The sequence below is a fragment of the Artibeus jamaicensis genome, unplaced genomic scaffold (genome assembly GCF_021234435.1).
Source record: "Artibeus jamaicensis isolate MK-2021 breed Jamaican fruit bat unplaced genomic scaffold, CSHL_Jam_final scaffold_3222, whole genome shotgun sequence".
Taxonomy (NCBI): Eukaryota; Metazoa; Chordata; class Mammalia; order Chiroptera; family Phyllostomidae; genus Artibeus; species Artibeus jamaicensis.
The window spans coordinates 3,307,531-3,324,902 of record NW_026522038.1 but is presented as its reverse complement, the minus strand read 5'-3'; the positions used below and the strand labels follow the sequence as shown (position 1 = coordinate 3,324,902).

The 17,372-nt window shown below is 40.5% G+C and overlaps 1 protein-coding gene and 1 non-coding gene across 5 annotated transcripts in view; one reads left to right on the top strand and one right to left on the bottom strand.

Annotated features, from left to right (window-relative positions):
- LOC119062232 (cytochrome P450 2U1) overlaps nt 1-17,372 on the bottom strand; it is a 40,040-nt gene that overhangs the window by 6,701 nt on the left and 15,967 nt on the right. The window contains exons 6-7 of one of the 4 annotated variants that reach the window (XM_053657041.1): nt 6,266-6,356; nt 4,351-5,355 (exon numbers count right to left, since the gene is read on the bottom strand). In XM_053657041.1, the coding sequence (XP_053513016.1) occupies nt 5,350-5,355; nt 6,266-6,356 (97 nt within the window). In that variant the 3' untranslated portion in view covers nt 4,351-5,349. Of the gene's footprint in view, nt 1-4,350; nt 5,356-6,265; nt 6,357-8,311; nt 13,666-17,247; nt 17,308-17,372 lie in introns of those variants that run through there. The other 3 variants (XM_053657040.1, XM_053657042.1, XM_053657043.1) reach the window with 3 other exon arrangements.
- Nucleotides 16,858-16,963, top strand: LOC119061447 (U6 spliceosomal RNA). Its single transcript, XR_005084784.2, has one exon. It is a non-coding gene; the product is annotated as a U6 spliceosomal RNA (small nuclear RNA).

Sequence of the window (17,372 nt, the reverse complement as noted above, 5' to 3'; positions counted from 1 at the left end):
CAGGAACAGTAGGTCTAATTTTAGGAAGATCCAGCATTACTACTGAAGGCATCTTTGTTCAACCAGGAGTTGTTGACTCAGATTATAAAGGAGAAATTAAAATCATGCTCAAAGTGTCTGGCTACCATATTATTCCTGCTCAGACGCGCATTGCCCAGCTGCTCCTCCTCCCCTAGTAATCTCAAAGACTCAGAATGCAGCGAGGGGAGAGGGAGGCTTCAACAGTACAGACAACCAATCAGTGTTCTGGACAGAATCCATTAAGCTAAATAAGCCAATCTTACAAGTAAAAATAAAGAATAAAACTTTTCATGGGCTCATAAATATGGGAACCAATATCTCTGTTATCTCAAATCAGTTTGGGCCTGCTGAATGGCCTTTAACTGACAGTGAAATGGCTGTTACAGGTGTTGGAGCAATTTCTCAACCTCAACTCGGTGTGTGGTCTCTTAGATGTAATGGACCAGAGGGACTGGTAGGAAGAATTCGACCATATGTTTTGCCTATGCCCCTTAATATGTGGGGAACTAATCTCCTCAGTCAGTGGGGGTGTGAATCTCTCTCCTGAATTTTCCCTAGTGGCCGCTGCTCTTATGACACCCCTACCGCTTACCTGGCTCTCCAACACACCGGTATGGATTGATCAGTGGCCACTTAAAGGAGAGCAACTTAAACAGACCCACTTTTTAGTCAAACAACAACTAGAAGCAGGTCATATTGAACCCTCTAACAGCCCATGGAACACACCTATTTTTGTTATACCAAAGAAGTCTGGCAAATGGAGGCTTATTCATGACCTGAAAAAAAATAATGAATCCCTCCAGCCTATGGGCCCCCTACAGCCAGGGGCCCCTAATCCAGCTCGTATTCCTCGAGATTGGCCACTTTTAATCATAGATTTAAAAGACTGTTTTTTCACAATTCCTTTAGCAGAAAAGGATCGAGAGCGGTTTGCATTTTCTCTTCCTGTCATTAATAACTCTCAGCCTTTACGGCGATTTCAATGGAAAGTTTTACCTCAGGGAATGCTTAATAGTCCAACTGTTTGTCAGCATTTTGTTCATACAGCAATTCAGCCAGTAAGAGATCAATTCCCTGATTCAATTATCTATCATTATTTGGATGACATTTTAATTGCAGCTCCCTCACAAGACGTGCTAGCAAAAACTACTTCCTTTCTTAAGAATTCTGTAGCCTCTGCTGGACTGATAATTGCTCCAGAGAAAATCCAGCATTCAGAGCCTTGGAGATATTTAGGTTACATCCTTTTGTCCTTCAAATTAGTCTGCCCAAGGATTTAACTCTTAATCGCCTCCAACAACTTTTAGGAACAATTAATTGGGTGCGACCCAGCCTTGGAATACCCACTCAGCAGTTAACTCATTTGTTTAATACCCTTAAAGCAGACTCAGATCTCAATTCCCCTAGAGAATTGTCTTCTGAGGCCTTTCAAAAGTTATCTATAATAAATCAACATATTCAACAATGACAATTAACCAGAATTAATCTACAACTCCCTGTCTGATTTTTCTGCTTCCCAACCTTGGGTACCCCAATGGGACTTACAGGACAGCCAATGCCTCATTTAACTATGACAGAGTGGCTTTTTCTGTCTCATCAGCCACGACGCACCATTACCACCTATATAACTGCATTGTGCTATCTCATAATAAAAGGACATGAACGAACACAGCAATTGCTTGGATATGATCCTGACTTTATTCATATTCCCTTAACTCAGGTTTATTTACGGCAGCTAATAACTCAGTCTTTAGAATTTCAGTGTGCCATAGCTGACTCTGTGGGAGGACTAGAAATTAATATGCTCTCAGACAGACTGCTTCAAAACATTCCATTCCTTCAGATAAGACTAACAGAAATAATCAGCCCAGTACCAATAATAGAAGCAAAAACTATATTTCTTGATGGGTCCGGGAAAACTGGACAGGCTACTGTTGCTCAGAAAAAAGGCAATGGGCTGGAAAGACTTTGTATCCTCAGGACATTCCTCTAGTCAGAGGGCTGAACTTTTTGCTGCAATTATGGCCCTGCCGCAATGGCCTAAAGAAGCTTTAAATACAGTTTGTGACTCAAGATATACTGTCTATACTATTCAACATTTAGATCAGGCATTAATTAAAACTTCAATTGATTCAAATATGCTTAATTTATTTCTGGCTTTACAGTCTCTCCTTGACAAATGAGAACACCCGCTCTTCATAACTCGTATTCGACCTCACTCAGGCCTGCCTGGCCCCTTAGTGGATGGTAACAATAAGGCAGATGCCTTAGTTAGCGTCTTCACTGCTTCTCAGCAAGCAGTAGCTTCTCACCAGTTTTTTCATCAAAACAGCCAGGCACTTCAAAGACAATTGGATATTCCCTGTTCTCAAGCTAAGCAAATTACTAAAGAATGCCCTGACTGTCAAGCCCTTACTAAGGCACCTCCATCCACAAGAGTTAACCCTCGAGGACTAAGTTCTCAAATGATTTGGCAAACAGATGTCACTCATTACTCTCTCTTTGGAAAATTCAAACACATGCATATTTCTATTGATACTTACTCTGGTGCCCTACATGCATCTGCTTTAACAAGAGAATCTGCTGAAAATATGCAAGCCCATTGGCCTGAGGCCTTCAGTCATTTAGGTCAGCCTCAGCAAATTAAAACTGATAGTGGCCCAGGATATCTTGCCCATTCTACTCAAGCGTTCCTTCAGTGTTGGAATATCCAACATAAAACAGGAATAGCTTATAATCCAACTGGTCAGACAATTGTTGAATGGGCACATCATACCTTTAAAAATCTTCTTAAAAAACAAAAAGGGGAAAAAAAAACCAAAAAGGGGGAGTCAGGATTCTACCCCCCCAAATTTGATTATGTTAGCTATGTTTACCTATAATTTTCTACACTGTGATGAATCCCTCTGTACTCCAATGGAGAAACATTTTCAGAGGAAAGAACCAAAGTCATCTTATCCTCAAGTTCCATACAGAGATCCACTGGGGGATGGTACTTGGCAGGGTCCTGTAGACCTCTTAACATGGGGAAGAGGGTATCATGTGTTTCCATCCCTACAGGTCCTGTCTGGCTTCCAGTTAAAAGGGTGAAGTCTTATCATGAACATCAAGTTCCACTACCTGGAGATGAAAGCTGATCAGCTGACAGACCAGAGGGCCCAGCTAACACTGAACAACCAGAAGGAACATAGACATCCACGACGTTGCACATGGGTTTGGATTCGCCAACAAAGGGGGATGCAGACCACCTCAATAATGGGGGCTGAGGCTCAGATGCCTCCGGTAGAGAATAATAATCTTTCAATGTCTCATAATGTTCCTCTCAGATGTGTCCCCACCAGATGGGGGGACATTAAGACTCTTAATACTCAAGCTGAGAAAATTCTTGTTGACACTAAGGTGGAAGACACCCCAGAAAATAGATTTATTGGTTACTTAGCAGTGTTGTCAGCCAATTCAGCTAAAACTTTCCTTTTAATTGCTATTATACTCTGCCTGGGGGGCAGGGCCTAAATACTGAAAGTAATCCCTCTCATATTTATTGGGCTCACATTATTGACCCACTGGTATTTAAGTTGCATACCTGGTGGAATGATGAACCTCCCTTTTCCACTAACAACACTCAGTGGACTTGGAGGAGAATGGATGCCCCCTGATGGCCCATTAGAAGAAAATAAGCACTGGATGTCAGTGCCAAGATATACTATTTATGTTGCTGAATACTCTCACCAGTTTGTTTTTCTGTTCTTACTGACACTTTGTGTTTAACTATAAGAGAAAAATGCTATGCTGCAAATAAGGAACAGTACGCTAATTACTATCAGCTCTCTATGGTAACACCAATTGGTCTACGTACCCAAGAGGGGATTTATCACACTCTCAATCCCCCTCTGGTTCCTCCTTGTACTTTAGACAAAAGCCACAAAGACTCAGTCTCTTGGTCTTTGTGCTGAGGACCGAATGCTACTACTGCTTTTCTCCCCAAAAGTCCTTTTGTAGTGGAGAACTGGGGAGCTAATTGGAAAGTACTGGCTAAGCTTGGCACAACAACAGTTTCAGCTCTGCCTCAAATATGTGGTGGGAGGGGCCCGGTACTGGGGCACCTATTATTAGAATTGTTTCTCCCAACCACAGTAGCCCTTGGCATTACAATTCATGGAAAATGGGCTTGCCTTTTATTGCTAGAAAACGCCTGTATAAAATTTTTTTAAAAAGCCTCTATCAGGATGGCCCTCTAAAATAAGATTGGGTCACAGTTTGTTCCTCTCACCCTTATTTGTTTTTGGCAACTCCAGGGACAGCTCAAGTCTTTTATAATAAATCAGCAAAAATTTATTCTTTGCCTGTCCCCACAGGCTCCATATATGCCAGCTGTCTTACTCATCTCAGTATTACTCAGTTAAGCCTCACTACAGTTTACATAGTTAGAAGACAAACTCAGATATGGATGCCAGTTGATGTAGCCAGAGAATGGGAAGATCCCCATAGCATAATGGCGCTTAACAATGTGCTGGCCTCTGTAAGAGTCCAATGGTTTGTTGGCACTTTGATTGCATTTATTGTCTCTGCTATAGTTGTCGCAGCTACTGTGGCCACGGCAACCACTGCCCTCATTGGGTCAGTTCAAACTGGTCATACTGTTGATGTTCTTTTAACCAACTCCACTTTAGAAATGCTTCAACAGGCCCAGATTAACCAAGAAATCCTGACTCGACTTTCTACAGTTGAATCAGCACTCAACTGGAACAGTGAACACCAGGATGCCCCAGTGATCCATCAGCAGCTGACCTGTGATCCTGGTTTCTCCAAACTGCGTGTCACCCCACTACGATGGAACTCCAGCCTATATTCCTGGAGTGATGTTCAATATCACCTAAGAAGAGCTTTTTCTACTAATTTAAAGGGACGAATCAATAAATTGCAACTGAGTTACACCAACAGTAACAGGACATTGAACGCTTAACTAAGCAGGAGATTCTTCAAACCCTTAATGATAATCTCTGCCGTTAAAGCAAAAACACTGGTTTGATGAACTGAACCTAGGACTGTGGGTCACTGGAGCCACTGGTTGTTTACTGATTTTAATAATGTTTAGTATATCAGGATGCATTTACAAATTATTTACCCAGGGTTGCAAAAGAGATGAGCAAGTAGCAAGTCTTGTGAGATGTGTCACCACAACAGCCTTAACAAAATGAAAAAAAGGGGGAATTGTAGGGGATCGGTTTCTTTTAGTCTGGCAAATGTGACTCAGCTGTGTGTGGAAAATCTACAGAAGCGAAGTGGTGGGCAGGAGCCAGACCTTCAAACTGAGTTTTCCTGTGGGAATCAGGCCTAGAAAATGTATACAGACTGTTAGGGCTTGCTCTTGCTAAAACTCCATCACCTTGGTCTAAAACAACAAATGTGTATTGTCTATCTTCAAGGTAATTTCCAAAGCCTATATAAACTTTCCCAAGGACAGAGCTAATGAGCTCTTTGCCATTCCCTCTGCATGTTATTTTCATTTTGATTGTACCTAAAATGTAGACAATAATATTCTATGTAATAGATAATAAATCTTTCTCTGATGTAAGACCTCAGGAAAACAATAAAAGCTTGTCTAGGCAAGGGTCGACACACTCTGCCCTTGAGAGAGTAGCTGTGCCATTCCCTTTCTCTCCACAAGATTGTTGTCACGTGCATTTATTCTTGTCGTCAGCCACAACAGGAGGACTCTGCTGGCCTTAGTCCGTCATAGCCAGGAACCGAGAGGCTACCTGAGCCATGGACCTCTACTTCTTTCCCTGAGGTATGGTACCCTGGACTGGGCAGAGGGAGGAGGGACTGTGTGCATTTGTTGGTGTTCTAAAGGACTTCAGTATTTTAATGAAGACATTAAGTCATTACTCTAAGTCTGTATAACTTTTTGAATAAATAATTCCTTTCCTTTTCACCAATATCTGGCGTTGGGAGACATCATTCCCTGGTGGCGGGCAAGGCGAACCTAGTACAGGGTGACCCTGGAGGCAGAAAAGGTGGTCCATTCGGTAATAGTATATCATTCTCACCCCCAGGGTCTGTTCTGTAACAATCTCATTTCGGCTTTACACATCTGAGGGTTTAAGGTTAAATAGAAACCTTTGTGGAATATTTGATATCGACAAGGCCAATCTTCTCCCTCATGTGAGTAATGTCTAGTTATCATACTTCAATAATAAATTTTTTTTATTTTTAAATATGTAATAAGGACCCATAAACTCACCATCAAATCAAAAATAGGTCTCCTTCTATGTGAAGCAGCTACAATAGTGAATCTTGTGTTCACCATTCCTTTGCTGTGATCACATCTAATTCTGTAAAAACACAAAAGAAGTGCTGCTGATGAGCACTGTTAGACTTGGGACAGTACTAAAGAGAGATAGGGTCACATCCAAATAATAAAGTCCGTTAAATGCTAGCATGTAGCAAATGCAAAACCTGATGGGGCTAGAATTGGAAAAGGAAAATTACAGAGAAACCTAGTAATTTGAAGAATGAGTATGTGTATGAGAAAAAGAAAAGAGTACTCAAGCCAGAGAAAGCACATGCAAAGATAGAAACAGGAAAATGTTGGCATGAGAGAGGGAAAAGAAACTAGGTGTGATGAGGGTGAAGAAAAGATGGTAAATTAGGAAGATGCATGGATGATTCTTTAGGTGGATTTTTAACCTTCCATTCTCAGTTACAAGTTGTGTCTAATGCAAGGCTAAACATATTCTAATGACATGTTGTCACAACATGTGTTTTTTTAATGTGTGTAATGTCAAACAAAATGCCTCAGAACAGTGCCGTTTAAGATCCATGAGTTGTTTTCCGTAGGAAAGACAAACAAGTGCCATATTTTGTGAGCAATTCTCTAACCTGAAGCCATCTATATTATGTAAATGTCATGTTGAGAAGGGAGTACTCGGAGGGGTACTGGCTCCGTCCCTGGTGGGCAGTATGGCCACATGCAGACAACTCCTTAAGCTCTTGTGCCCTTGTCTGTCAAAAGAAACAGTCAGACAGGTATCTTGCAGCTGTTTCATACTGAAAGCCTAGCCTCCGTTTAGAGTCTTATGAAGCAAGGGCCACCCTGCCCTGACCCCTGCCCAGTCCTAATCAGATGACAGTTACAAGTAGAATCATTCTTCCTTCACCAGGACAGCTAGTTTTTTCCAGGTGCGGCCTTGGGCTTTCGGGTGCCCAGGAACAATTTCTGGGGTCCTTGTCTTGCACAGTCACCCTGTTCTTGGGGCCATGCTTCCTTTGTCTCTGCAGAAAGAGTGGAGTGCTAGGAAGCATGACTCTATAGTCACTGAACCAACTCAGAGATGGCAAAGGAAAGTGCTGGCGCAGAGAACTGAGTAAGTAAAGACTACTTAGTTTTGTCCTATAAGTGGACAACTGTAATATTTTAAAAATAGCTGTCAAAGATGCGTTATTTGAGAACATACATGGTGGTGGGCTCTGGGAGTGGCAGAAGGAGAGAGTGCAGCCGCCCTTTGCCTCCAACAGAGTGGCGGCATACAAAAAATAGCAAAGCCTATTCAGCTTTGGGAGGCAGGCGGGCAGAGAAGGATTTCTTCACACTGCCATGTGATAGTGACCCAAGGACAGGGTGTGTTAGCAGCCAGGAACATTAATGGGGAGGATTCACTAGGTAAGTTGGAATTTTCCTTCTGTTTGTGGGAAATTAATGCTTTCTGGCATACTGGGACACTGTGTTTTGTTGAGAGATTTTTAGATTTCATGTGGCAGAAAACCAGAAGCTGTGGCTACGCAGGGTGGCCCAAGAGCAAAACCCAGAAACCCCAACCAAAAGCTTACCTACAGCAAATTAGGGTTGACATTGCCACCCTTACTGGGAAATTCATTAAATCCTCACAAAAACCCTATTCCGTAGGAACTAAAGGCACTCCTCTTTTACCTGTAAGGAAGTGGAGGCCCAGAGAGGTTCAGAAACTTGATCAAAGTCACATGTCTAATGAATGACACAGGTAGAACTCAAACTCAGGGCAGTCTGTTTTCAGGGCTCATGTTCTTGACCATTATGCTCTTTTGCCTCTCTTTATAACAACTCAAAGTCTACCACTGCTGTCCTCTGAAGGTGAAGAAACTGAGGTTCCAAACAGTTAAAACATTTATTAAATGTAACCCAGCTAATTAATAAATCTGGCCAGGCTCAGATTTGAACCCATTCTGACCTCAAGCTCCCGATCTTTATCTTTTCATACTTCCATACTCAAAAAGTTCCCTAGCTGCTAGACTAAAAAAAAAAAAAAAAAAAAAAAGAGGGGGGGGAGTGGTTTACAGTAATCGTTATATATGTCTACATTTGGAGCTTCAACTGTTACACTAATATTATAAAGGTTAAGCATATTTATTTATTTAGACAGTCTTATTAATACACCCTAGAAGTCCAAATTTCACACAGTGATTCCCAATGTTTACACCTGTAGCCTGTTTAAGAGCTATGTTTTTTTTCTTTTTAAATTACAGTTGACATACAATATTAGTTTCAGGTGTACAGCTCTACGATTAGACATTTATATAACCTCTGAAGTGATCACCCTGATAAATGTAGTACCAATCTGACACCATATATAGTTATTACAATATTACTGACTATATTTCCTATGCTGTACTTTACATCCTCCTGACTATTCTGTAACTACCAATCTGTACTTCTTAATCCCTTCCTCTTTTTCAACCATCTCCCCAACACCCTTCCCTCTGGCAACCATCAAAATGTTCTCTATATCTAAGTCTGTTTCTGTTCAGCTTGTTTATTAGATTCCACATTTAAGTGAAATTATCTGGCACTTGTCTTTGTCTGAGTTATTTCACTTAGTATAATACCATCTATGGTCTGTCTATGATGTTCAAGATAGCAATATTTCATTCTTTTCTATGGCTGAATCATCTTCTACTATATATATGCACCATTTCTTTATCCATTCATCTATCGATAGACACTTAGGTTGCTTCTACAGCTTGGCTCTTGTCAGTAATGCTGCAATAAACATATTAATGTATATGTCTTTTTTTGCAGTTGATTTCCAAATACAGAGAGAACATTGTGGTGGGGAAAATATGCTACATATGTTTTCAATCTTCTTAAATTTGATGACACGGGTTTTGTGCCCCAACATATGGTTTATTCTTGAGAATGTTCCATATGAACTAGAGAACAATGTATATTCTGATGTTCTGGGATGAAAAAGTTAATGTCAATCATCTCCATTTGGTCTAGTGTGTCATTTAAGGCTGATTTTTTTCTTTCTGATTTTTGTTTGGATGATTTATCCATTGCTGCCAATGATGTAGTTTGATCTCTATTACATAAATTTTGTTTTTTGTCAATTTCTCCCTTTAGTTCTGGTAGTAGTTGTTTTATATGTTTTGGTGCTCCCAGACTGGGTGCATATCTATATGAGTGTTAGGTCTTCTTGATGTGTTGTCCTCTTTATCATTATAAAATGTCCATATAAGTCTCTTGCTATCTTTTGTCTTGAAATATATTTTGTCTGATGTAAGTACAGCAGCACCCTGTTTTCCCTGGATACTATCTTCCTGATGTACCATTTCCCTCACCCTTCACTTTGAGTTAGTATGTCTTTGCAGCTGAGATGTGTCTCCTGAAGTCAGCATATACTAATAGTTGTGTTTTGTTTTTTGATCCATCCTGTTCCTCTGTGCCTTTTTTTAATTTACTTGAGAGACAGACAGAGAGACACATCAACCTGCTGTTCCACTTACTCATGCATTCACCAGTTAACCCTTGTACATACCCTGACCCAGGATCTAACCTGCAACCCTGAGCCACCGGCCAGGACATCCTGCTTCTCTGTGCCTTTTAATTAGTGAGTTCTGTCTATTTGCATTTAGGTGATTATTGGTATGAGGATTTCTTACAGCCTTTTTATCTTTTGTTTTCTGGTAGCTCTGTGTCTGCACTGTTTCTTTTCCCTTATGTATCTGTTATTTTAGTTTGGTGGTATTCTATATTTTTTCTCTGCTTTCTCTTTTTTTTATGTTATGTCTCAGTTCTAGACGTTTTTTGGTGGTTACCATCAGGTTTATGCAAAATAAGTTTTCATATATACGCCAGTTTTCTCCTGATTACTACTCCATTCACCTGTGCAAGTTCAGTCCTCCCTGCCCTCACTTTTATGTTTTTGTTGTCATGAATTATTCCTTTTAATGCTGTTCATTTACAAAATACAGTACCTATTGTCTTTTCTAAAATGTTGTTACCTCCTTTAACCTTTATGTTAAAGTGTTTACTACCCTGTTCTGAATGAGGGTTGCAGTCTCTTAGTCATCTTGCTAATAGTTTTGTATCCTTTTGTCTTTTTCTTTCGAGTAGAAAAGCACCTGTCAGTGTTTCTTATAATTTAGGTCTTGTGATGGTAAATTCCCTCAGCTTCTGTATGTCTGGTAAAGTCTTTATTTCACCCTCATATCTACAGTATAACTTTACAAGATATATTATTATTAGCTGGTAGTTTCTCTCAATAATTTGAATATTTGATTCCATTCTTTCATCGTTTGTATGGTTTCTACTGGAAAATTCAATGATAATGTAGTGGAGTTTCCTTTATAGGCTACCATTTTCTTTTCCCTGGCTGCCTTGGGAATTCTTTGTCTTTAATTTTGACAATTTTAATATCATATGCCACTCAGAAGGCCTTTTTGGATTCAGATAGTTAGGTGTTCTGTTAGCTTCTTGAGTTTGTGAATGCAGTTCTTTCCATAGATTTGGGAAGTTTTTGTTATCTCCTTGAATAGGCTCTTTTGTTACTTTCTCCTCTTCTCCTGGTATATCCATTAGTCTTACTTTGCTCTATCTAATGAAGTCAGATTGTTCTCATAGAGTTCATTCATCCTTTTTACTCTCAATTCTCTCTTTAACTCCTGCTGGGTCATTTCTAATTTCTATCTTCTATATCACTAATTCTTTCTCCATCTGGTCTGCTCAGTTTCCTAAGCTCACTAATTTCTTCATCTCATTTATTGAGTTTTTCCTCTCCAGAATTTGTTTGGTTTTTTTAGAGTTGTAGTATCTTTGGTGAAGTACTCCTTTTGTTCATCAGTTTTATTTCTGAGCTTGTTGAATTATTTTTCTGACTCTCCTTGTATCTCATTGAGTACTTCTGGAACTGCAGTCTTGAATTCACTGCCATTTAAGTCACAGTCTTTCATGTGTTTATCTTCTAGAGGTTTTTCCTTTTTTCCCTGAATTCCCTTAGAATTCTGTTAACTTAGTTATTCATTTGCTTTAGGGAATATTTCTCTACCTGAGCATTTGTGGAAATGAAAATTTTTTTTTTAAGTACTTGCCACTCAGTGTTTAGCAGGTTGGTAAGTGGAGGTCTTCCATTTGTTTCCCAGTAGGTGGTGCTAAATCGCAAGTTTTTTATTTTCTCCTATGGTGAACTGCTAAGGGTTTCTGGAATCTCTGTGGGGTGGTGTTGCCTCAGCCATGGAAAAAGCCCCTGGTGCCCCTAGGAGGTGGTTGGCCCCTTTCTGTTGGAGTTGCCTTGGTCTCAAGGTATCGCTACTGTGGATTATTCAGAAGTCGCTGGGCAATGAGTCTTTTGTGTGTTCCTTATGTCACCGCCTTCCTGTAGTCAGAAGCTGCCGGCTCAGTCTGGGTTGATCCAGCTGCCTCTAGGATGCTGTGCTGTGATGGGTGGGGAGAAAGGTGGGTTCGCATATCTGGGGTACTATTCTCTTTAGTGGATTTAGCTTCAAAGAGTACAAACCACGTAGGCTGGGCCTTTTGCATCTGCCAAGTGAGGATTTTTACTGCCAAAGAGGCCACAGGTGGATAGACTGGGCAGGTTCCCAGCTCTGCAGAACCCTTTGTCTGGTGCTGGTGGGTTAGGGAATGCTAGGACCCTTTACACTGCCACTGCCCCTTGGTGCAACCTCACTGTATGCCAGCCACTCAGGCCCAATTACTGTCTGTGCTCCTCTGGTTTATCCAGTAGGGGTTGCACCCTGAACCGTCACTGCAGTCAGTCACTGCTTTAGTGCCTCCTGGGGTCAGGGTGAACACCAGACAGCACCTGGCTTCTGTGTCTGTCCTTCCCTCACCGGGTCCATCAACGCTGTTTACTCTGATATGCTCAAGTCAGCTCTGTCACATGTGCTGGAGAATGGAGCAAGTAATCCTTTGTAGAATTATAGCTGTCCAACTTCAAGGGAAGAGACCTGGAGGTCCTCACGCCACCACGCTGCTCACATCGTACAGTAATTTTTGATTTATGGAAAAGATGTAGAGATGGTGCCGAGAGTTCACATGTACCCTTCATCCAGTTTCCCAATTTTGACATCTCACATAGCCATGGCATATTTGTCGAAAAAGAAGAAATTAACCATGGTTCAATACCATTAACTAAACTCCAGATTTTATTGGGATTCACTGTTTTTCCCCCAGTTACTATAGTATTCTTTTCTGGGATCCAATCTACATTGGTACAATACTATTAACTAAACTACAGACTTTATTGGGATTCGTTGTTTTTTCCCCTTAATGTAGTAATTTGTTCCAAGATTCAATCTAGGATACCACTCATTTGGGAACAAATACTGTCAGAATCTTTGTACGTATTCTTAAATTCTATCCAGACCTGTAGTTCCCATCTATATGGCCATGGTTCTACTCTGGAGTCTTTATCTGTCCTCTTATTTTGAGCCATATTTCTTTGTCCCAGCATACCTCTTACATAGTAAGGGGTGGAGCCTTAGGTGTTTACCAGGGTGGGGCAACCCATGTTGCTGCATTCTGGCACTGTACGTGGAAGAGGGGTGAGAGAGGGAACACTGCCACTTGCCTGGCTCTTGCGCTACTTTCGGTCACTACCTCGCTACCATCAAGCAATTAGGCCCTTCTGGTGCTGATTCCCAAGTAGCTTGGTTTGTGTACATTCTAGGACCCCAGGATCTCGAGAAAATAATCTTCTGTGAGGCCTGGAGTTTCTCCTGCCACAACGCGCACAGATTTTTATAACCAGGGGCTTTAAGCCTTTATTTCCCCACACGGGTACCCTAGGTTGCATGGACTATCCCATTCCCCAGCTGTTCCCCGCAGTTCATATGCACACAAATGTGGAACTTCCGCCTTTGCCTCACCTAACCAATCTTCAAAGTTCTGCCTTGCCACTGGTCCTCTCTGCCCCTCCTACCAGTTTGAATAAATGCTTCTTGTTTAACTCCTTGCTTGTCAAACTTCCACGGAAGTTGATTTTCTGGCAGTTCTGGTTGTTTTTTGTTTTTCAATCTGTTGTCCTTTTGGTTATGTGAGGAGGCAAGCATATCTACCTATGCCTCCATCTTGGCCAGAGATGCACATGTTTGTGCATTTTTGAAGGTTTTAAACATTGTATTTTCAAATACATGTATGGAGATAGGTTACCATATATGAATTTTGGGGCTACACATATATATAGTATACAGCAGGGAGGTCTTAAGAAAGGCCACTTAGATAAGGCTTTGGTTGGAGGCCTCCATGATGGGTGACCTCAGATGTGACCTACATGGGGAAGAGTGGGCAGTGCAAAAGATGGCAGGGGGCTTTATCTAGAGGCAAAAATCCACAGGTTGAAGTATTTCAAAAACTCTCTTCTTCTTGAGCTGAAAAGTGTAAGAGAGACAAGCACTCAATACTTTGCCACAAGGGGATGGGTCGTTCAGTAAAGATGGTGGAGTAAACTCTATTCTCTCACCTCCTGACAGGAGCACATCAAAATTACAATTAAATTATACAACAATCATCATTGAGAACCACCTGAAGACTAGCTGAATAGAATTCCTGTAGGGACATAAAGAAACCGCATCAAGACTGCTAGGAAGAACCAGGGAACTGCAGGTCCCCCACCTGTGGTGTGTTGATCCACAGGGCTATCTTGGCTGCTGCAGCACTCCTTGGGAGGTGGCAATTTCCAGCCCCACAACTGAGCTCCCCAGACCAGGGAACCAGTGCTGGAAAGAGCAGTCCTTATAACATCTGGCTGTGAACTCAAGCAGGGATGGTGTCCAAGAAAGATAAAGGGTTGCTGGAAAGTGAGACTTGCTGCTCTTATGTGGCCAGCATACAAATTCAATTGCTCACACAAACACCTGCTCTAAGCTCAAGGACAGTTCAAGGACAGCAGCTCAAAAAGCACCAGGGACATACACGAAGAAACTAAATTGACTAACTTCAGGGTGAAAAGTGGAGGGGGAGGGGCCGGAGCAATTCTCTTTGAGGACAGAGCATAGGCACATGCCACAGTATTCCTCTGTTGTGCTCTCCTACCACCGGGCCAACCCAGTGCTGGCAGCTGCCAAATCTGTGCTCTCCATTTAACTGGCCACCACCATTCACCCACCAGGTATTTCCCTGAGACCACATTCCACCGAACTTGATATCTCCACCTGAAACTCTTCCAGGAGCTTCTCCACACCAGCAGCCAGACTGATGCATCCTGCAGACTTTCACACAACCAATGAAGGTCCACAAACCCCATTCTTTTCAATTGCACGTGGAACATTTTCCAAGATGGGCCACATTATAGGTCATAAAACTAGTCTCAATAAATTTGAGAAGAATACAATCATATCAAGCATCTTCTCTAATCACAATGGTACTAAACTAGAAATCATTTAGAAGAAGGGAACTAAACACACACAAACACAGGGAGGCTCAATAGCATGCCACTAAACAATGAACTGGTTATCAATTGATCAAAGAAACAATCAGTAGATACCAGGAGACAAATGCAAATGAAAACACAAGAACCGCAAATCAGCTGGACACAGAGAAGACAGTCCAAAGTGGGAGTAAGCATAGCAATACAGGCCTACCAGAAGAAACAAGAAAAATCTCAAATAAACAATCTAATGTTACACCAAAAGGAACTAGGAAAAAACAAGAACAAAAAGCCCCAATACAGTAGAAGGAAGGACAGAATAAAGATCATATTGGAAATGAATGCTATGGGTTCTAAAAGAAAGTCAAGATCAATAAAACTAAGAGATGGTTCTTTGAAAAAATAAACAAGAGTGATGAACTGATAGCCAGACTCATCAAGAAAAAAAGAGAGAGGGTCCAATTAAGAAGTAAAATCAGAGATGAAAGAGAAGTGACAACCAACACCACAGACATACAGAGGCTAATAAGATAATACTGCAAACATCATGTGCCAACAGACTGGACAACCTGGAAGGAATGGATAAATTCCTAGAAATACACAATCCTTCCAAGGCTGAATCAGGACGAAACAGAGAATCTGAACATAGTGAAGACAACTAATGAAACTAAATCGGTCACGAACATACTCCCAAACAACAAAAGTCCTGGATCTAATGGCTTCCCAAGGGAATTTTACCAAACATTCAAAGAAGAATTAACACCTTGCCTCAAGCTATTCCAAAAAATTGGAGCAGGTGCATGGCTTCCAGACTCATTATACAGAGCAGCATTATCCTGACACCAAATCATACAAACACACTACAAAATAAAAGAGAAATATAGGCCAACATCCTTGATATATATACATATATACATATATATATGCAAAAATCCTCAGGCAAGAATTTGCAAAATGAATTCAGCAATCATTAAAAACATCATAGACTACGATCATGTGTAATTTATTTCTGGGATGCAAGCATTGTTCAGTACCCACGAATTAGCTAATCCGATATGCCACATAAACAAAATGAAGGATAAAAATCACATGATCATGTAAGTAGACCCAGAAAAGAATTTGACAAATTCAACCCATTTATGATTAAAAACTCTCAGCAAATGCAAAGGGAGCATACCTCAACAAAGCAAAGGCTTTCAGAGACTCCTAAGGATTCTAGCAAAAAACTATTAGAACTAATAAATGATTTCCATAAGGCAGCAGGATACAACATTAATATTTAGATATTGGTCCCATTTTTATCCCCTTTACAATCACATCCAAAATGAAATGCCTACGAATACGTTTAACCAAGGAGGTAAAAGAGCTATACCTATAAAATTATAAGACACTGAAGAAAAGAATTGGAGATGGAAATAATGGAAGCATATACTGTGCTTATGGATAAGAAGAATTAACATTGTTAAAATGCCCATACTAACCAAAACAATGTGTACATTCAGTGCAATGGGTATGAAAATACCTAGCATATTTGACAGAACTAGCAGAAATAATCCTAAAATTTATACGGAGCCACAAAATACTCCAAATAGCCTAGGCAATACTGAGAAAGAAGAACAAAGCTGGAAGTAAATCCCACCCAATATCAAACTATACTACAAAGTCGTGGTAATCAAGCCATCATGGTGCTGGCCATAACAGACACACAGATCAATGGAAAAGTACATAGAGACCCCAGAATTAACCCATGCCTATATGGTCAAGTAATATATGACAAAGGGGCAAGCATATACAATGTGGTAAAGCCAGTCTCTTTAATAAGTGGTGTTGGCAAACCTGAACAGATAATGCAAAAAAAAAAAGAAAAGAAAAATAAATTAACCTTAAAAGAAAAGCAATTAGTCTACTTCCTTCTACCATATACAACATAGATTAACCACCTAAATGTAAGACTCAAAGGCATAAAACTCACAAAACAAAACATATTCAGTAAACTCTTTGACATCGCTCTTACCAATATTTTTGTGATATGTCTCTTCTGGCAAAGAGAACTAAGGAATTAATAAATGAGACTACACTAAACTAAAAAATGCTTGCACAGTGAAAGAAAGAACAAAAGTACAACCTACTGAATGGGACAAGATATTCTCCAATTATACACCTGATAAGGGGTTAAAATAAAAAACATACTGGAGTGCTTGCTTTGGCAGCACATATTCTACAATTTGAATGGTACAGAGAAGATTAGCCTGCCCCCGATCTATGATGACATGAAAATTTGTGAAGTGTTCCATACTTTTAAAATAAATTAATTAATAAATAAAAATACTAGGACTTATACAACTTACAACAAACAAAAGAACAATTTGATTAAAAATGGAATGTACGCCTGAATAGACCTTTCTCCAAAGAGGACAGAGAGATGGCCAATAGACACATGAAAAGATGCTCAATATCACTAATCATCAAAGAAGTACAAATTCATACCACAACGTGTTATCACCTCACACCTGTCACAATGGCTATCATCAATGAAGCAACAAACAACAAGTGTTGGCAGAGATGTGGAGAAAAAGGGACTTACGTGCATTAGTGGTGGCACTGTAAATTGGTACAGTCACTTTGAAGAACACTATGGAGATTCCTGAAAAATATTAAGAATAGAACTACCACTTGACCCAGAAATTCCACTTTGGGATATTTATCTGG